This window comes from Sylvia atricapilla, chromosome 6 (genome assembly GCF_009819655.1).
Source record: "Sylvia atricapilla isolate bSylAtr1 chromosome 6, bSylAtr1.pri, whole genome shotgun sequence".
Taxonomy (NCBI): Eukaryota; Metazoa; Chordata; class Aves; order Passeriformes; family Sylviidae; genus Sylvia; species Sylvia atricapilla.
This window is the reverse complement of record NC_089145.1, coordinates 47,234,640-47,256,666: the sequence shown is the minus strand read 5'-3', so window position 1 is coordinate 47,256,666 and position 22,027 is coordinate 47,234,640. Positions and strand designations below refer to the sequence as shown.

Sequence of the window (22,027 nt, the reverse complement as noted above, 5' to 3'; positions counted from 1 at the left end):
AAAATCTCAAAGCAGGTAAAATTCTGTTGATCCAGCTCATTTTCCTTTGCTGCAACGAGAAGCAAAATAAGCATCTGGAACTTCTGAGAGTTGAACTTCTGACAAATCATTCCTTAGTAAAAGGATTCAGCCCAGAGAAGAAAATGCCAGGAAATATAATTTCTCAAAATACTTTATTTTCTTTTGTACATGCTTACTGCATAGCAAAAAAAAAGTGCCTGTATATTTACATTATTTAAATTAATGTGATATCAACATAATAACATTTTTATATTTTACTTCTTAGTACCAAATACACAGAAATAACTTCCATTGCCTCAATAACCTCTGTATGGAGCTCCTTTAGTGTAAGGGTTGCATGAACAGCATGCTCATGGACGAAAGAGTATGATATACCTGGATATAACAGAAAGCCTTGCAGTGTTTCATCATAGTTGTCCCCATTGCTTCAGACAATCAAAAAGATGAGCAATAGAAGTATTTATGACATAGGATTATACTGAATTATCAAAGAAAGAACATGGAAATTGCCTATAAATCATACGCAATTATCTAAATTCCATAGTCTTTAAATCACATCTGCACACTTGTGTTTTGCAGTTTAGTTATTTGAAGGTTTAATACAAATTTCCCTTCTTAAATAAACTTTATTGCTCCATTCAAGCTCTGATGGATAAAGACCATGTAGCTGCCATTTGAGTTTACTCATGTCACTTTACTCCATTTCCCTTGGTTGCTTTAAAAGCTGCAGCCTTAAGTGCTTTGAAAAGAACCAAGACTGTTAGCTTCAGCATATCTTAGATCATCCTCTACCCAGTGCTGATCAAGGCTCCTAGAGGTTAAAGTGCATACAGACAATTCAGTACGCTATGAGGTTTTTGTGTATAATCAATTTAACTCAAAAATGCAGTCTAATTGGAGAAAGCTATGTTGCATTAAAATCTCACAGATTAACTCTACAAACAAAATGTGGGTATTACTAGAATCTGAAAAGGTCATTCTAGGGTACTCTGAATTTCAAGACCCCTGTTATCTTCAGTTCTATTTTCAATGTAGTTAGGTGATGCTCTCCTTCATATTGTCAGTTTCTTCTGTTTGTGAAGTTGTGCTGAGCTTTTGTATATCCATTGGCTAACATTAATTATGCTTTGTGAATACTAAAAACACGAGTCTCTGAGCTGAAGTGTAAGCATGAATATAAATAGCATTCACTCATTCAAAAGGAGTGAGTGAATGCTTTCACTCCAAGGTGGAAGGAGTAAAGAATCTTCTGCAAAGAAAACTCAGCTAACTTCATGCAGGTGGGGGCAGGTTCCCTTCCACTACTGCTTTACCCTTTTGTCAGCTATTTTTCATACATACTTGCTCATATAAATCTGTAACGAAGCAGAGTAATTGCAAAAAGGCACTGCTTGTCAATGAAAAAATCAGATAGTTTTGGATGACTGAAGGGAGAAATTAAAAGTCCAAAAGATGGACACATCTAAAAATGAATCTTACAGGATTCACTTAACAGAACTTACTCAAATACAAGCACCTCCCAGATAAAAATTCTTGTCTAACACACTATTATGGGTACCATATGTAGCTGCACAGTCCTGACAATAGCTTCTGTATTGGGGCTCTGTTCAGAGAATTGTATGTACACAATACAATAGAAAAACATTCCAAATGATACATGTACCAAGTATCATTCAGCCATGTAAAAATGTAAATAAGCTAAAAAATAGGATTCAATCACAAAAAACATCCAATAACAGTAGAAGCAGGTCTCTTTATGGAATTTCCACTCACATCAAACGTTTGTTTTCTCTCACACAATGAGCACTACCACACATTTTCCCTGTGGACCTGTAGCAGATGGATATGAGAAGAGACTGATATGTTAGAAGGCTTTCTTCCTTTAAAGATTTCCTAAAATTATGCTATTGGGATAGTGACAAAACAGACTTTTTCCTTGGGTATTCACTTGAAATGGAAGTTCTTAAAGTGTTCAGGGAGTTTTCCATCTGCACAGACTGTAATTTTCTGCACCTTTTTGTGAACAAGTTCTTGTAGAATTCCACAGCCTTCTTCTGGAAGTTTTTCCCAACAATCACATACAAGACTGGGTTCAGGCAGCTGTTGCTAAAGGAACAGTATGTGGCTATCTGGGTCAGTATGTCATTGATGTCCTCCAGGCATCTGAGAGTGGGTGAGAAGTAACGGATGGTGTCAATGAATGTGGTGATCTGGAACGGAAGCCAGCAAATGATGAACAGCAGCAGCACAGCAAGGACCAGCACGGTGGCTCTTCTCTCTGTGTGGACCACCTTCATTTTTCGTAGCTCACTGCTTCGTAAGGCTTTGATGATTTGCACACTGCAATAGGTAATTACGCATAGTGGGATCACAAACCCCACAATATTCAACAAGCTGTTGTTTACAGGCTCCCAGTAACTGACTGGGTAAAGAAGGGCACAGGCTGTGACGTTGTACTCGTCAAAATAATGCAAATTTCGAAACACTATTGTAGGTGAACACATGAGCAATGCACATGTCCAAATTACAAAACAATTCCATTTGGCGCAGACGGTTCGTCTCATCCGTCCAAGAGACATGGTTTTCACCAAGGCCAGGTAGCGGTCAATGCTCACTAGTGTCAGGAAATAAATGCTAGAATATAAGTTCATGTGACTCATAATGTTGATGGCTTTACAAAGAAACAGCCCAAAAGGCCAATTAAAACTGTTAGAAATATTAATGGCCCAAAAAGGTAAAGTACAGACCAACAGTAGGTCAGCAAGTGCCATGTTTGCTAGGTAAATTTCAGCCACTGTGCAGCTACTCCTGTGGAAACACAGAACAGTGAGGACAAAGGAATTTTCTATTGATCCCAGAACAAATATAAACCAGAGAAATCCAGGCTGAAAATCCTCTAACCATTTCCATACATCTGCACTAACACATTCATATGGTTCTATCTGATGAACTCCTGAATTATTGTGGAAATTTCCTGGACTGACTGTGAGCTCCTGGGTGGTCATGTTGTACAGCTGCGTAACATTTTCAGTTGTGATGGAAACCATTTCTGTGAAGAGAAAAATAGGTGACATGAGATTGCTACATCTAGCTCGTTGCTGCAAAAGACACAATGAGAAAAGCTGTCTTTTGCTTTCCCTAATGTCCTAGAAGTGTAGTTTTTGAATGGGCTTACAGTTCCCTGGGTTGCTCCTCATAGACACTGGATGTGTCTGTGGAATGTTTTACCTACTGCATTGCTATGGACTGCCTGGATCTATTTTAGGCAAGTAAAACAGAGGGCATGTAGCAACAACAGATATTGATATGAATGGGTTAAACGAAGAGAACATTTAGAAGCCTTTATTCAGTAGAACTGAGCTGCAGCAAGTATTTGTTAATTTGTTAATTCTTTGAGGATATTCATTAGCCATAGTCTCCTGTGTCTCAGATTGCTCATGATAAAGCTGCTAGTTCCTGCAACATTTTGCACCCTCCTCTGTAGAGCAAGAATTGAGTGGAATTCTGTGGTACTTCCTCCCCAAAGAACACCATATATTTTCTCAAATGTTATGACTCAATAAACAGACATTTAGTTTGCCACTCTGGTTTGCATTGAGAACACTGAGAGATCAGTGTTTGCCAGCAGTGTGCCTTTCTTGCTTCTCACTGAAATTGTCTGTGTTACAGTCTCTGCAGCCAAGTCACAGAAGAGATAAATGGTACAACTTTCATGAGTTGTACTTCCATTTTAAGAGGTGCACTGTGGGTGGCTTGACAATTTGGTAGAGACAGTGGCCATCCTATAAGCCAGGACCTCTCTGCAGACAGCCAGCTTGGGTGCAAGAGCACAGTCTGAAAACCAGAATACTGTAAACATTCTACAGATCAGAACAGCCTGGGATCATACAGGGAGCTATTTATGGGCAGAAATGTCAGATGTGTACTTAAATGTTACTAGAACCAAACAGAGGTCGAGTGTGCAGCATCATTCTCTACTGATAAAATGTTAACTGTTTTCTTGTTGTTGTGTTCCTGGATAATGAATGCCAAGATATTATTCAAATGTGAGATTGACTTCCCAGATTTACACATATATATATGTCTGGACTTAGTGATGGAAATACTGTTCTTCTTTTTTCAGGTCTTTATAATAAAAACTTTTTATATTGTCCCTTGATTGCAAGCTTTTCAAATATATTTTTAATTAAGACATTTGTCCTATTCAGTTGGTAACTTGGCAGTAAAAAAGGACACACTTGCAATTTCTGAAAGGATGAGGGTTCTCACTTGTTTTCTGGTTGCTGGAATTGTTGGCTAGTAAGTAACAGTACTTAATATGCACACAGAAATTTGGTTATTGGTTGCAGAATTGATAAAAAATGATGGTCATATTTTGTGTACTTTGTGTTAATAAAACACTCTAACACTTAAAGATCTCAAAGCCCAGCTTGTGTGGATGTGTCAGAGTTACCACTAACAAATAGCAAACAGCAGTTTCAAGTCTCCCTTTCTTCTATGCTGGCACTTTTCATCGTAAAAACATATAGGAAATGAAATGCTAATGGATGGCCAACAAGAGGTCATCTGAGAATGAGAAGTTGCCTGATGCAATAATCAGAAACTGTTTCTTCTGCTCATAGTAGGCTGTGAAGCAGAAGAAAAAAAAATTATAAGTGCATTATTTTACACTTTGAGGTTGGGTGTGTGCACATGTTTAGTAACATGTGCATTAGTAATTCAGAGAGTGGTCATAAAAGCTATGTTGGCTTTTTCTGTGATTTTCCCTCATTACATTAATTTACAGAATTTAATTTACAGCAAATAGCAGCTCCAAAACTGCATATTGATTTGTCTGTATTTTCTCTGAAATTAATCTCTTTCAGATTTTGGTTTTAGAAGGGAAAGACCTAGAATACTTTAAAATAAGTTGGTTATATTATTGTGGTCTAGGAACAGTGCGCAGAGACTAGTTAGGATGTCACAAGTTCATAACATGGGGCTTCTGGCAACCTGCTTCCTTAGTCCTTAGATCATAGATTCCATAATGCATTGCTAGAAATGGGGGAGTGAACAAGGTAAAATGTGCTAATTATCGATTTACAAACCCTAATGTTTAGGGTTAAAATTATGTGCTTGATGCTATTCTATATTGCACAGGAGACTCATTTAAAGTATGCGATTGCTGAATAAATTATGATTGACAAAGCCACAGCTTAGAGAAGGCAGTGGTTTTCTTGTGATATTTTGGTGAAAATAAATGTGATCCTTTCACACATTCTCCACAAATACTTTCTGTGGAAGAAATGCAAGACAAGACTAATATCTCAGTGGGGATTTTCAATAAGTTTTTATGTGGCAGTCTTGATTGAAATATTGCCCAGCTGAAGTAATCTATCATTACTGATTCTGAGGCACCCCTGCAGGGGCTGAACTTGCACCTGATGAAGCTCACATCCTGTTGTGAGTTACCTTCTCTTTGACAGTCCATAAAACCCTCTGTCAGTAATTATCTCACGTTGTTCTGGAGTATTTTTTAATAGCACTGGGAACGAATGACGAGGTTTTGGTGGAGGGTGTTCCAGTGCCCTGTGTGGGGGGCAGCCATGGCCTCTTTGGTGACAAACCAGCCCTGTGCCTCTTGCAGACACTGCCCTCACCCCAAGGCAGGAAGGATTTGGGGCTGCTCAGGGGGGAGACTTTGGGTGTTGGCAAGATCCTGCAATGCTGCAAACGAGGAACCCTTGCAGAGGGACTGGGAAGAAGGGGTTAATCAACTGTTGGATTGTCATTACAGGCAGGTGGAGAAAGACTCCAAAAACACGGCAATCATCAGTGCCATGGCCTGAAACCCTGAGGGCTGGGCAGTCACCAGGGCACCTTGGTGTCTCCTGCCAAACTCGTGAGATGTCCTACTGTTCAAGGACTGACCCACACATAGGGCACTGGAGGGAGCACATCAGAAGACAGGCAGGAGTTAATCAGCAAGCCAAGGACAAAGCCTGGAGTCCAGCAGAGTGATTAATCCTAGAATGTGGAGGGGAAATCTCCATGTTACAGCAATACATGCTGGGGCCTACAAAAGTTCTTGAAAGATAAGGAGGGGAATGTGTTAAATTGGAACAAAAAGTCCTCTAAGGATCAAAGTTATGAGCTAAGGAATGGAAGCATAGGAGAAAAAAGGTCAGATCTGAGTTGATGCTGCTACTGGGTTAATGCAAACTCTGGCACAGTCTCACTCCCCAGATGGGATATACTGCTTCAGGTGAATGTTTTTCACCATTTCTTTTGGATCTGGATGAAGCCCTACAGCTACTGAATTCATGACTTGATTACTGAACTCATAACTCTATTAGTATTGCTGCTGGAGTTAATCTTTCTTTCTACTATGCTAAACATTTTCATAGAATGGGTAACTAAATGTCTCATGATAGTCTTAGTCATGTCTTCTACAAGGACAAATTCTGAAATGTGTAATAAGAGTTCAGGTTATTTCAATGTTACGTGCAGTAATCTGTGGGAGTAAGAGAGACTTTGTACTATATATTTTACAGCTGCTGTGATTTTGCTGATTGCGTTTTGCAGAAACAAGGTGCAAAATTTGTAATTAGTATATTCTGAGATTGTCATAATATTAATCTTGGTAATTTAGTCCTCAGAGACGAGACGTGGAGCTTAAAACAGATAAATGCTGTTATGATGTTCACTGCTATAATGTTGTTTGCTGGAGCAAAAGAGAGAATATTAAAAAGCATAGGTACACAGTCCTGATGTTTTCCTACACAGTCTAATTTGCAAGGACAAAGGATAGAGTGGACTCAAGGCCCTACTAATCTAAAGGAGGAATTTCTTTGGTGGATGATCATGCATTATGAAAGTTGCCTAGAAAGCAGCCTTATTTTCCATTTATTTCAGGGATTTCTTAACAAGGCCGTGTGAAGGATACATATGACACCCAGACTGTAGCATCCTCAGCAGAATTTTACAATTACCTGGTTTGCTTTAAGTGCTGTCAGTGGCCAAATGTGTTTTCAGATACATACAGCTGGCTTGCCATACATACATACAGCTCCACATGCAGCTGGGGGTCACTGGCACAGAGGAGAGGAAAAGCTGGGAGCAAAAATATGGGTTTGAATGAGAGGCTGCAAACTGAGAGGCACTGGCTGACTTCTGACACGGTAATACTTTAGAAGATATGTTAGCTGCAGAAAGAACTATCAAGGGCTGCCCCAGCCTCTCCTCTCACTCTCTGTTTCTCTGCAGAGCCCAGTCTGCTTTTATTCTTCGTATTTTTTGTGTGAGTTTGTCCTCCTGAACATCTCTGAGCACAGCTTGGGCAGCCAAGTGTCCTCTGGTGGTTTGCCAGGCAGCCTTGCTTCTTCACACTTACACAAAAGCTACAGTAAAAGTAACACAGGAGCTGCCAGAGCCATGAGAGGAGAAAGGGTATTTGCCTGATGGATCTGCTGTGAACTGAAATGGGAAATAGCAAGAGTTTAAGGGCTGCTGTAGGTAAGCGAGTCTTCTGCAGTGTGGTCTGTGCAAGGAAGCCTGGAAATCCTGCTGATTCCATGGAATACCACTGCTGCCCTCAGGAGCTCAGAGTGTAAACCTGATAGGCTCAGCAAGTAGTTAGGAGGCTGTAGTGATGTCCCCTAAACTGCCCCATTTGTGTCCATCAGACAGGTGGTCTTGTAATCCTCAGAAATGTCAAAGACCCAGCTGGAAAAGCCCAGAGTAGCATAGTTTGATTTTGTAGCTGACCCATCTTTGAGCAAGAGGTTGGACTACAGACCTTCCAACCCTTTTTTGCACTTCTTGTGCTAATAAATGAAAATTCCAATTGTATTAAGGCCAACAAAAACAACGACAAAATCATAGAATCATAGAATGTCTTGGGTTGTGAGGGACCTTATAGATCATCCAATTCTAAGCCCCCTGCCATGGGCAGCTCTCATCACCTATCATTCCCATTGTAATATTTATAAGTGCCACGTCTTATTGTAATAAGTAAGCAGTAATTTTACTAAGATCACTTTACAGAAGTGAGTGCATTCAGTATCTCCTGTGAAAATTTCTCAGATGAGATGTTTGGAGGCTACATGGGCACATCCAGTCAGTGGTGAGCACGAGGACTAGATGGAGCACTCTTGCCATAAAGGTTTAGTTGCATGTGTTAACTCACTGGGTTGTTCTTTGGAGCTATGTAACTCTTCTTGTATGGAAATCTTTCACAGATCTTAGTCCCCACAAAATATCCCAGGAAAACATTGCTGTTGGTGATACACCGAGTGAGGACATTCCTTTTGCAGAGAAAGTCTGCATCAAAGCATCATTAAATTAAAAAGGGAAGGGTATAAGCAAATAAGTAATAGGAAATGCCAAGTCCATTAAACACTGCTCTAGAGTTGTTATGAAACTAATTGGATGAAGGAATGAAATATGAAGATAAACAATAAACCCTCTTCTAATATCAGGGAGGGTTTGTCAGTAAAATAAAGGAGGTCTGCCACTGTAGGTCCATCAAGAACTGAAAATGTGATACATACAAAACATGTGCATGCTGATGTGTTCACAGCAACCGTTCCCTAAGTTAAGTGTAGACCTGAATAGGTTGCTTAGCATTTAGTTTTCCATAAGATTTCTATTATGTTGATGGTGTGCAGTTTTTCCTGTCCCTTTTGTACGTGATAGATTAATATATACAGCAGAACTACCCCGAAGTAGTTCTCAGCCACTTTTATAATTGTAGTTCACCGGCAGAGAGAGAAGTTTAATTCCAAAACTAACTGCTCTGAAAACAGGTATCACTGCCTTTCACATCCTTCAATTTCTGCTATTCAAACAGCTTAGAAAGTTTAGGCTGTTCTGATTTACAGTTATTTTTCCTCCATCTCCAGCTTTCTCAAGACTCTATATGTCTATGAAAAAATGAAGAATATGAAGGTCTTAAATCCAAGTGTTAAGCAAACAGTGTAAGTCAGTTTGTTCCTCTCTTTGTAGTCATTAGGCAGATGAAAGATCTATTTCCAAATCTCTGAACTGTTTATTTTGGAATAAAATCTGGGTTGGGTGATTCACATGCCTGTATACCAGGCGGCCATGAGCTTATTGAATAATGTTGATTGATAGTATTTATCTTTATGAAGCTATTTCCAGTTAGTATGAATACTTAATTACTTTATTTATACTTAGTATAAATAAATAAATACTTAATATGAATCTTCCATCTTTGGAAATATCATGAATTTTGAGGTTTGCGATGTCAACCTCACAACTCCTTCTCCTTCTCCTTGTAAATACTTTCTGCTCTTCTTTTTAATTCTTCAGGATTTTGAACTTGGACCTGCCCAACTCCTTCTCCCTTAGACTTAATGCAACTCTGCTCCACGGCCTGGTGTCCCTGAACCAAGATGATAACTTTGTGACAGTAACAGCAAAGCACATAAATCTTATGCAACACAAGTCACATCTGGATCTACACTTTTTCTTTGTGTACTGTAGTGTGTTTGCACAAAATGTTTTGACAACTAAGAAGGAAAATATTCAAACAGGAGAAAACTGACCACAAGCTCACTCTGCAAGGCTGGCACGATATTTTGGTTTGTTTCTTTTGGCATTTCCCATGTGAGAACAGGTAAGGTTATCCATGATTACTCATTGTCCAGAGCTCAGTAAACAACTAGAACTTAGGTTAGTATCAGGAGAGTGAGAAATCTAGGAGTTGCAGTAGGAGTAGGAGGTGGACTGCAAAAGCACTACAGGAATGAAGAACAGTCATCCACATGAATTCATCCTTGAGAACATTTTCATGGTAACCATGCATGGAGTAAGATTCAACCCACACCTAGAGCTCAGGTTAGAGCAAGAGGAGTAACTCTTCCCTAAAGGAGGCTATGTCTGCTCTTTCAGAGATAGGGTGAGCCCTGTTAGGCCCATGCATGTGTTTATCATGCTTCTGACACTGAGTCTTATCAGCCCTCTGTGTTTTTCCATGTATGTGGTATTGGTTCAGTCTACTTTTGCACACTGCTATCTTGAAACTTTTGTTAGCATTTGCTTTCAGAAAGTTCAGAGCATAACACTGAGCTTAAGATCTGCAGCCATGTCTGACTTGTGATCTTTTGGGTTTTGTTTACTTGATTTTCATATTTGGTTCAAAATGATGTTTTGTTTTTTCTGTTGTTAGCTGAAAGGCCTCCTGTGAAGAGTAGCTACGATCAGATTGTGGTTTGCTTACATTTTTAAGATTTGCAGTTTATGCTTGACATTGGATCTGTTGCAGAGAAGATGACATATATATGAACATAATTTATTCCTTTTCCTAGCTGGTTCATTGCCTAGCTTGATAATATCTCCCCTGGTTGAACTGTCTCACAAGCCAAACTGCAGATTTGTACTGTAAGAGCAGCAGCCAAAACAGTGTTTGGAGTGAAAGCAACATGCCTTGGCCCCAGGAATCTCACAGGGCTCCCTGTTGGGTGTCAGTGACTGCTGGGAAACCCTGTCTTGTCCTGGGGCACAAATCTAGTGTGTCCCTTAACACTTCTGCACTCACGGTGTCTGACTACAAAGCTGCGTGATCACAGCTTGCACAAATTGACTCCAAAGACATAAGAGACTATAAACTTCCTGAGTTTTATAATATGACATGTAAATTTACTAAGTTGATGCTATTCTATTTACTAAGTTGGAAGTGTCAAAGGTGGTTGTACCTACTCCCCTGAGCTCTGCAGGCACCACCAGAATTCTCTGCTGTAGACAAGGAATTGATGTACCCCACACTGGCATTGTGAGACCAAATTAATATCCATTTCAGGAGTCTGATACCATGTGAAATGGCAGGTCTGATGGTATCAAACAGTACAATGTGCCCTTCAAATGGCAGACAATATCCTGAGCCCAGTGAATAGCTAAGGTATCCATTGATAAAGAAATGAAATGCTAGTGATCGTAATCAAGAGTAGCTTGTGCACTTAGATTATACTTCTTTCTTAAAGTGAGAATTTCCTGCTTTAGAAATCAGCCTTTCCTGAAACCCTCAATAGCTCAAAATAGCTCAAATCTATTGCAAGAACTAGGCCCAAACAACATAAGCTGGAAAAGAAAAAGGTGAATTTTCACCTTGCTGATGGCAGCTTTTGGGACATGGGCTGGAGAAGCCAAGCGATTGTTAGTCTCAAAACTTAGGGTTCATCTAGTTTAGTTACAGTTTTAGTTGTGTTTAGTTAGTTAGTCTTGATCTCAGTATGGAAGACAGGAGAGCTCTGATGAGCCATGCTAGTGACATAAATTGCTTGATATCTTCATTACAGAGAACAACAGGAATATCCTGCAGAGAGAAGTGGATGATATTAGTAAAGTCTCAGAGGTGGAATGATAAGAGGAAAAAGCTCTTAGTCCTGAAGTATATCAGTTCCCCAAGAAAATTATTTAGTCATGCTCTTTTATTCGCCTTGCTGTAGGGGAGGCACAGAAGAGCTGTTCAACAGTGCACAAAAGGTTCCTTCACTGATGTGCACATGGATGTCCTCTAAAGCTGACTTGCTTTAAATGCATCAAATGCTCTTTGATGGATTACTCCCAGCAGGCCTCTTGAGCTCAATTTAGCCACACCTTTCTCTTAGTAATTGAAATACTGCTCTTTTCCCTGGGTAACAGCATTAGGTTCTCATGACTATGTAAAATGTGAAGGTCTAATGGCCTAGTAGTATCTGTCAGTATTGGCCCCTCTGAGCATTAAATATTTAATGAAGAGATTTGCCTTTCATATTAACTGGCTCTGCGCCCTGAAAGCACTTTACTTCTAGCACCTTGAGGACATTTTGGCAGCCATTTAGGAAAAAAGGAGGTTTGCCAGCTCGAGTGCCTCCAGTCATTATAATATTTACATTGTTGTCATGTATTTGCAATAACACAGCATTTCCTGCACATTTTCACCACTGTCTTTCACAGGTGTGGCCTCTGATGAATGACCAAGTGTCTCCACCAGCAAAGAGCTCCAAAAGAAGCTCACAGTATGTGTTGCGGACTGGCTGTTGTCACAAAGTCTAATAATGATTTCTTTGACAGCTACTGCTTTCCTCATTTCTTATCATACAGGTAACTGGTGATTTTACTCTGCTGCAATTAGCAAAAGCATAAAAGATGTTTTTAACCTGTCACATTATGTCAGAAACCACATTTGCAACTACACAGTCATCCCTGACAGCAGCTGGACATGTTTCAGTCACTACTGCAGTTTCCATTGCTGAGCCACATACTGATGGCCCTGTGAAAGCAGAGTCCTTAGCACAGAAGGCATCACAGGCAGAATCTGTGTAAATCAGTAATAATCCCTGTTAATTGGTAATAACGCCTTGTGTTTTCTTAATGCCTTTCATCACAGGAATATATGGATGGCTTCACTGGGTAATGGCACAGTCCCAAACAGCACTGCAGGCTCTGACAACAGAATAGGTTAGAAAGTATCTAACTATAACTATATAATGCTTAGAGGAAAACACAGCTTTAATTTTGAACAGGTGAAACTCAGAAGAGATGATATTTATCCAGGTTGTTCCAGTTTGCATGGGCTTCTGAAGGTAGTCCTAGTTAAATTTAGAACTTTTGACAACAGCTACGTTGAACGAAAACCTCAGATTTCAACTTCCTGAATAGGTTTTATTGTGGATCATTACAGAGGATGGTCCCTAACATTGCTGATTTGTGTAGTGGAAGGCAATACAAATGTTACATGATACTCAGTGTCTAAACGGCAGGTTGCTTTTATTAAAGAATTCGAGGGGTTTGTTTGTTTATTTTAAATTTCATATTCTTTTGAAAACTAAAATCAGGGTGTGGCAGTGCAAGCAATGGTGAGTTCCCTTCTCAAGGACAAGCCTAATCTGTAATGTGCTTCATTTCTTAAATGATAAACTTCAGAAAGTCATTTTGCCTTGTCCTGCATAGGTCAAACACATCCTCGTATGTTGTTTCTTGAGCAGCTGGGACAGTCATTTCACATTATTTTCGTGTATCTGCTCCTCACTTTGCCAGTACGTTAAGTATTTGCAAAGGGAAAGAGGTCAGTTTTCACATGCATAGTTAGAAATCACCATACTCTATATATTGTGGAGAAAAGCTCAAAACCAAATGTACTTGGTAAAAATGGCCTGTAATTCACATTATAGTGAACTTCAAACTGTATTGCAATTATCTCGATAATAACAGCAGAAAAAAATTTAGATATAATCCAATGGAGCCTATTTTTCTACTGAAAACCCAGGGGAACTCTAATGACAACAGTTCTTAAGTGGGAATACATCCTATCTCTATTAGAACTTAAGTGTTCAAATACATGCTGACAGGGATTTGGTGATTGAACTGTACAGACATGGATATGACTTTCAGCACTGAGAGATCTAGAAGGTTCAGAACACTTCTCCAGCCAAGTAGTAGTATAATTTACAATGCTGATTTACAGCAGTTAGTGTTTGGATTGCAATTTTAATTTTGCCTTTTCATGCTTTGCCAATGCTGAAATTAAATTGTGTATTAATTTACTGTTATCCCTTTGTTAGCAACAGGAGATGACAGAGCCCTGCTGGAGCCTGGTACAGAGAGTTTGTTTTTCACTCTTCAAATAAAGGTTCTGAGCACTGGTGTTCACAAAGAAAATATGTTCTATCTGCTCTTTCCAGAATGTCAGACCCAACAAATAAATACAGGAAAACAATTTAGCTAGAGAGACAGATTTCCTTAGTAGATGCCACAGCTCCTTCAAAGAGCTATTGTACCCAAAGCTAACAAAAAGTTAAAGTTTAATGTGTTTGTCATTGACACAGGCACCAGGATCATGTGCACCCTCAGCAAGTTTGCCAATGACCCAAGTTGTGTGATGGAGGTGACTGACACAGTGCAGGGAAGGAATGTCATCCAGAGGGAAGAAATTCCACCCAGAGAGAAGAGACATGCACAAATGTGCAGAAGTGAGCCTGCACAAACTTCAGGAGGTTCAACAAGCCAAGGGCAGGGTGCTGCCCCTGGGCTGGGATAACCCCTGATATCAACACAAGCTGGGATGGAGAACAGCCCTGTCAAGGAGGACTTGGGGGTCTGGTGGGTGAGAGCTGGACAGGACCCATCAATGTTCAGCCCAGAAAGCCAATTGTGTTCTGGGCTGCATCCAAAGCAGAGTGGCCAGCAGAGTTGAGGGAGCCCCTCTGCTCTGCTACAATTGCTGGATCATGTTTTCTGGTACCTTAAACTCACGTATTACTTCATCTATATAGGAGATATTTTTAAAGTGCTGGAGGAGGGGAATTTTCATTTCCTATTAAAATGACTATCAAAACAGAAAATTTGTGGAGAAACTGATTTTAAAAAGAAAGATTTTTCACAAAAGATTTGGGTAATATAACAGAAAATATTTTAAAGATGTCATTTCTTATTTTGAACAAAGGAGAAGATGTACTGACTACTCAGAGTTTAACAGGTGACCCAGATCCACTCTTGTTCTCTCTGGCCAACTAAGAGTTTAATATCTTTGCAAAGTGCAATAGTTCCAAAAACCTAACAAAATGCAGAGACTGCAAGAGCCCATTTCACTAAGTTTATCCCTTAGGCACTTGCTTGAGAAGGAAGATGCCTCTTTCAAAATCCGTTATCAGTGCTCCCCACTCCCAGGCAGATTTACCCTCTGTGTGTGCATTTGTTCCATGGTTTGTATTCTTGCTTTTGTTAAAAATGTCAAGACCCTTCACGAATTTTTCTCTGAAACAGAAATGTTGCCTTCCTACCAGCTTTGTTAATTTTGAAAAATATTTTGATGTCACCGTTGACCTTGTGTACCATCACTTTTGCCACCACTGTAGAAAGGAAAGCACAGTGTAGAATTGTGCACGACAGTTTTCTGCAGCAGGCAGCAGAGGCTCATGGCAGGATGTCAGGGCAGGAACAAGTGAAGGGGAAATGAGGGGATGTGAGTTCTGGAAGGGAACACTAGGCTGCTAAAGGAAACAGAAGAGAAGCACTGCTATTGGGAAGAAAGGAAAGACAAAGGAGAAATGTTAACGTTAAAATGGAAGGAAAGAAAGAAAGGAAAAAGAGAGGTTTAATTTCTTAAGAGGGTAAGAGGTTCCAAACCAAACAATGAGTAAGGATTCTTGCCTAAGTCAGGTATATGCCAGGCTTAGGGGAGATTTATTATCTGGCATTTCCATTTAAAATGTTAGAAAACTTAGGTAGTTTATACAGTTTGGATCCATATTTTAACCAGCTTCAATATAGTCCCAAACCCTAAATTGTTTGATTCTTGTATTTAAAGTCAAACTTCTCTTTGGTTTTTTTAAAGCTATTTGACCAGAGTACATTTATTCTACGGCAAACTTTATTAATATATTCCATCAAACCCTTCTTTTAAAACCAGAGACAAGTGTGCAGTGGGAACTACTTAACCTGTCTGTAGAAATACACAATGCAAAGAGTAGAAGACTGGAAGTGTCATACTGTACAGTTATGACCTGTAGTATGATTTAAATACTGATTTGTAGACTACATCTATGGTAAAAGAAAATGAACCACTGTCTTCTTACATTTCCAAAAAAGACTGTTCCCAAAGCATTGCAGGAAACACCTACACAAAACTGACTTCACTTTGTTACTTCTATTTCCTTCTACTTCTGGGAAATGTCCCTTTTGCTGACCTGGCTGACTGGAATTTATGGGCTATAAAGTGTCAACTCTAAAGAGAAAAAGGTTTCTCAGAGGAAAGATAATCAGAAGATGAGGCACACAGTTGTCTTATGTGACCTGCCTCCACATGTTATTTTTTAAAAAAATGTCTATATTATTAATTAAAACTTCTGTGGCCAATATCCCTGCCCATTCATGAACTGCATTCATGTCTGATTCATTATGACTGCTTTAGTCAGATTGCACTAGTGTGATTTTGAAAATGAAATTGCAACTCACAGAGGAGAAGAAAAAAAAAAACTGGGATGGAGAAAGCTCTTAAGTTTTAAATTGGTTCCCTTGCTCTGGTAAATAGCTATTCCAAACTCTTTGTCTTATTTGAATTTGCTATTTACTGTAAATCTCTACATAGATTGCAGGCTTGGAAGCAGAACACTGCTTTTGCTTATTTATGCCTATGGGGGATAGTCCCAGTTCCTCACAACTTGGAAATTTTGGCATTAGCTAAGAGAAGAAAAAAGGATCCTTGCCCAGGTAAAGGAAAATAAATTAAAAAATACAACTGGTGTTTTGATCCTAATAGATGCACATGTCAGAAATGTCTGATGGGAATATTTGCTGGTTGTTTTGCACAATGTAAAAAATCTGGGAGGAAAGTTATGGAGGTTGCATGTAGGATCGTCCCCTAGCAATGGGTAGGAGAGGGCTGCATGGATATGAAAAGGAACATGTATTTTACTTCCCTGACAAGATTCTAATAATTCTAAATATGGGTTTGTTAGTGTATATATGTATGTCTGTGTGTAAAGGGAGAGAGGAGAGAGAATTTCCACAAAGCAGACACTTTCTGGTTACCTTCAGTGCCTCACACCTTTTGCCTGCTCTTTTGCTGTTCACTCAGGGAGAGAGCGGCTTGTGTGCACTCCCAGCACTAGTAGGACTAGGCACAGGAAACTTTTCTAGGTGATGCCAAGGTGAACAGCCATCTGTGAGCTGGTCTTGTACAGGTAAAACAGGATTCTGCGTGAGGAGCACGTGGAAGGACTCCCCAGAATACAAACAGTGTTAGGTAGGTTTGTATTGGATGACTTAATCTGAAGAAATAAATAAAGAAAAAAATCATCCTTGAGCTCAGGTATCAGACAGAGATGAGATCGTATGATAAACAACCTGATGACACTCGGCTGATTGTAAGATACATTGGTTGAATTCAGTGTTGAACTGAAGCTGTACAGCTACAAAGGCTAGAATTTGACTTGGAGCATATCATGTGTCCCAGAGCCAGATTTATCTGTTGTGACAGGTAAAGGAACAGGTATGGCATACATTTCTTTGTCATCCCCTAATTTCACAGCTAGGAAAATCAGCCTTTCACAGACCTTCCCCTCTGGAGACCGAGGCCAGAACAAGAGGATGTGTCAGTGATATGTTTGTTAAGCAGGCTACCAGTGAGCAAGTTGCTTATCTCTGCTGATATACGCATAAGACCTTTTCTTCTATAATTTGTCATTGCTAATGCTAATTTGGAGGGCACTGCAAGCATTCAGTCCAGCTGAGGATCTAGCCTGTGTAGTTACATATATCTCTTTTTTCTGTGCCTCTATCTTGTTTTCTTGGCCAGCTTTTTTGCTGTTTTCTAGCAGGTAGGACCAGGAGCACAGCTCTGGAGACGCTGCCAATACTGTCTGTGTTACACTGATGGCCAGAGGCTTTGGGGATAATCAGTGTGCAAAAGCCTCAGCAGCCTGAGTGTGCAGCCTATCCCTGTGCCTCAAGGAGCTTCTAATCTAAGCAGAATCCAAATATAATATGGAGTGCAGAACATGACTTATTACAGGGAAAGACTGCTGCAGAATGAAGTGAGAGGTGCAGAGATCTGAGCCAAAACCTAGCTAAACCTACTGCAATATTTCTGTTGTCCTACTTACTTGTTTAAGGGTCAGGTCTCAGCTTTGAACTATGAAGGCTTAACAGCTGCTTTTGTAAAAATGCTCAAGGTACCTGATGAAACACTTCCAGTTTATTGGTCTGCCCTCTACCTGTAGGGAGTTCATCCTTCATGTCAGGAAATGATCACATCACTGTGCTCCATGTGTGTCCTCTTGTAACCCATGACATTGCAGAGCAGCAGCCCTCCAGCCAGTCAGACAGCTGACGGGAAATCTTAATACCATGGCAAAGGGACAGACCACCTCCACACCGAGGTGTGGTCCCAAAGGTTTTATTCCTTTCTGCCAAGACAGGAACACTGCAGAAGGAAAAACACTTATGACCAGTTCTGCCTCTGGGCATGCATGCAATAAGTCCTGTTAATGTTAAAAAGACCTGGCCCTCTACCATGGATCACTCACTTTGTTTTTTTTTTTTTTTTTTTTTTTTTTTTTTTTTTTTGTCATTTAACTGTAATCTCAGATAAAATGAATGGGAAAAATGGATTTCTGTATTTTGACAGCTCCATCCCCTGCAAATTAACCAGTCTAAACTGTGTCTTTGCGATACTATCACCATTCTGGCACGCCTTAGTGTGTAAAGCTACTGAATCTGCAAACCTGGATGATCAGATTTGTTTGCAGGGATCACACAAACCAGCCCAACCTTGCTGAATCAAGGTGAGGAATTAACATGTAGGGGACTTAAATATAGCACAGCAACAAAAGTAAGTCAAATCCACCCTTTCAGGGACTATCAAAAGCCCTGGAGCATTTTGGTGAAGCTTTGCCACAACGTCTGCATGCTTTGGACTTGCCTGTCACCAGACTGAAGATAAGTGCTTTCAGCAGGCAACTTTGCTCTTTGTGTTTCTCTGATCAGTATCCCATTTGTGCCTGTTCTCCAACATTTAACTCCCAAGTAGGGTGTTGAACCATGACCACCCCTCAGTGCTAGAGCTCATGAGCTTTACTTTTGAGTAAACGAGGTGTCACCACTGTGGTGATCACAAGCAGTTACAGCTCGCTCTGTGCCAAGCCAACCTGCGAGTCCCAAATTAAAGCACTGCTCCGCTGCCCTGTGCTCTCCCCCTGTGGCTGAGCCTGCCTGCCTCGGGGCTGGCACAGCTCTGGGATGTCCTCTCCTCCCTCCATCCCTGCTCAGGGCACCCAACCGAGGGGAGAAGCTGGTTCAGCCAAGTGCTTGCCACCCCTTTGTGAGTCAGCGCCCAAAGACTGCTCTAGGGCGTGATTCCTTAGGAACTACACATTCCCAAAGCCCAGAAAGGGCTGGCAAAGGACAACTTTTGTCTCCACTTTGATGTACCCTGGTCCTTTACAGCTGTGTATCAGCCAGGCAGAGGCATAACGTTCCATCTCCATGTATGAAGTATGCTAAATGCAAGAAGGAAGGAAGATAAGGCTTTTGATAAGGTAGGCGGAAACTCATCTGAATAGAGTACGTGAGTGGGAGGTTTAAAAAAAAAACACGAGTGACAAGAGAACAAGGCTTACAAATAACTTTAAAGAAAAGTGGACCTTTGAGCTAAATGGTATTTTTCACTGTGTTTTTTAAAACTGTATATTGATTAGCATTGCTAATAGGTTCAGAGGTACTTCTGCAGTTGATGTGGTTGCTGAGAGGGAATTTGTTTTGAAAGCAAAGCTCTACTCTCTGATAAGTGTTCCTAGACTTGTAATATGATTTTTCTTTCCTACTGTGACTTTAAAAACAGTGGAATTTGATTGCCTAAGAGATTTTTACACCCTTCTTTTAATGAAAACCAGATTATCAAACACTGGCCATTCTTAAACAATAAATTTTAGAGTCTTCATAATGAATGTCCTCAAATTCACCCACATTTCTTTTCTTTTCTGCCTGAGAAAACGCTCGCTTGAAATACTAAATACCTACAAGACTTTTTAAAGCTGTTTTCCTGAGCAAGGATGGCATGCTTATTTCAGGAAGCTCTAACTCAGTAGGAAAGGTGGTTCTTTTGTTAGATTGTCGGTACAAAATGTTCAGGTAACACTGAGTAACCCAATTAGTCTTGTCCTCGCATGTCCTCAGGGCCCAGTGAAAAACCTGACAAAGATTTTCTGGAGGTGTCTCTGATCTGCTGTTCCAAGGTGTTTATTGACTTGGGTGTATTTCTCCCTTCTGTTTGTGCTTTCACTATTCACGCTGAAAACAAGACAAACACATTTGGAAGTCTATAGATGAACCCGGAGGGCTGAGATGCTTCTCTTTAATATCTTAATGATTGCACATTATCAGAGACCAGATAAAAGTCATATGACTGGTATTACTCAATATGCAGATACTCCAATCTTAGACACTCATATCTGAAAATAGAGATGTCTGGTACTTAGATAACTGTCCTCTAGTTTCTAAGAAACTGTGTACAGCTGTTTAAGATAAAAGCGTACCTCTATCTTAGGAAGTGGCATCTCTAAGATTACATGCAAAATATTAAAACAACAATTCTGATGGCTAACTATTTGAACACTTTTGGTTTTATGGCTATTTGCTATTACACCAAAAAGGCTGCTTGGGATACTGAGTAATGGAAAATGAATAGCTAAAAGTATAGCATATATTTCAACCTTTGGGGTTTTTTGTTATTCTAATTACAATACCACTACTAAACCCTTTGCTTTCATCAGCACCTTGAAAGTTAAGCTCCTACTGACTATTTTTAATTGCATACAGATTTTAAAAAGAAACTAATCATGTAGCTTAAATTTAGCCCAAAATCTTCCTCTTTGTAGTATGAATAAAAATTTCAAAGGTTTAGCCTTTGCCATTCAATCAGTGCAGATGAGACAGACTAGCAGTGTAAGGTGTACACACACATGCACTTCCACATCCTGCCCAACAAAGTTTACAATCAAAATAATAAACAGAGAAAAAATTATCGGTATGTACAGAAAAAACCTGACTCTGTTTTCTCCCTCCTATTTTGTAGGTAATTTCTTAGCCAAAACCAAAGCTACCTGCTTATACTTTTTGATTATTTTTGTGAGATGAAAGAAACAGTGCCCATGGTGTGATTACAGACATGAAGTGTCTTCTGGATAGGAGAAATCCTTACCCTCCAGTACATGGGACAGTATCTGTGGCAGGTGAAGTACCCTGTGGCTTTGATACATTGGATACTATGAAATAAAGCATTTTTCTGTAAATATTATAGCTCTGCAAAACCTAACAAGTTACAAAATCACATTAGCAAAAATTATTTTTCCCCTCCATTTTCCTGGAACAATATCAGCTCTCTTGTCACTGAACCAGAAACATATTAAGAATTCAATGAGCGGTTTACAAAAAGCAATAAACCACACTGAATTTAAATAGTAAGAATTTTTCATATGAAAGAGAAGTGAGGAAACATACCTTGACTGAAAATTCACCACTGAGCAGACACAAATGACTGAAGTGCAACACGTCTCTGGGAACAGCTCCTTCTCTAGTATGAATGAGTCTAACTTCTGGTTTTACTGCCCCTCCCTGAACACAGCAGACTCATTGCTCTGTTGATGACATCATATTCCTGGATTTTCTCCCATACTATAATTTAAAAACAATGTTTATCTATTGTATCCAGTATGAGACCACTGATATTTTAATATGGGTGGCAAACAACACAAACACAGCTAAGATACTGATGTTCCCCACAATGTGTATAAACAGTCCTGTGTTTGTACAACAGCTTCCAGAGCTGTGCATGAGCATGCACGCACAAACACACAGCTCTTAGCCTGATTTGGGGTAATGATGAGCACATCTTTTATTTTACTGGTGTTAGGGCTAAACAAGCCATCTTTCTGGAGGACTTGGATCTTTAAAAGAGAAAAGATCAAAGATCTCATTTACAGTCTAAGATATCTTTTTTCCATGGGAAAAAATTTACTGTTTGTATTCTGGAAGACACCGCTCTGCCTCTCAGACTGCTCGGTCTGCTGAGAACAAGAACAGAATCCAAATACCACTTAAAGAGTTAATTGGACCAAAATTTCTTCAAGGCTATGGAAGTCTCTATATGAGTCAGAATTATAGCCAAACACCAGACCATACCCTTTTACTTATAAATTGACTTTTATTCTGGATGTCAGATAATTAATGAAGAACTAATTTTAGACTGTTTATTAGAGGCATAGAAGGTTTTCCTGTAATATTTATGCAATTAAATTGAAATCTGACATGGCAACAATGGTTGCAGAATTCCACACAAAGGACATGTCTTCATTCAAAGGAGAATTGAACAGAGAAAGGAACAGTTCACTCCCTTAGTTTGCCAAACAATTCTAATTCTGGAAGTGAACAATTCAGGAAAAACACTGGTCTGTATTGTGACCAGTGGTACCTATCAGTGGACAAATCTGGCTCCCACTCTCCACTGGTTTGTCATTTACAGTTCTAG

The 22,027-nt window shown here is 39.7% G+C and overlaps 2 protein-coding genes across 2 annotated transcripts in view; both read right to left on the bottom strand.

The window, feature by feature from the left end:
- BDKRB1 (bradykinin receptor B1) overlaps nucleotides 1-21,032 on the bottom strand; it is a 29,237-nt gene extending 8,205 nt beyond the window's left edge. The window contains 1 exon segment of the mRNA XM_066321824.1: nucleotides 21,001-21,032. The gene's annotated coding sequence lies outside the window, so the exon portion shown is untranslated.
- Nucleotides 159-21,087, bottom strand: BDKRB2 (bradykinin receptor B2). Its single transcript, XM_066321823.1, has 2 exons — nucleotides 21,001-21,087; nucleotides 159-3,070 (listed from the first exon to the last, which is right to left on the bottom strand). Exon 2 carries the CDS (start codon nucleotides 3,066-3,068, stop codon nucleotides 1,926-1,928), a length of 1,143 nt encoding a protein of 380 aa, XP_066177920.1. The 5' UTR covers nucleotides 3,069-3,070; nucleotides 21,001-21,087; the 3' UTR covers nucleotides 159-1,925.
- Between the last annotated feature and the right edge of the window lie 940 nt (nucleotides 21,088-22,027).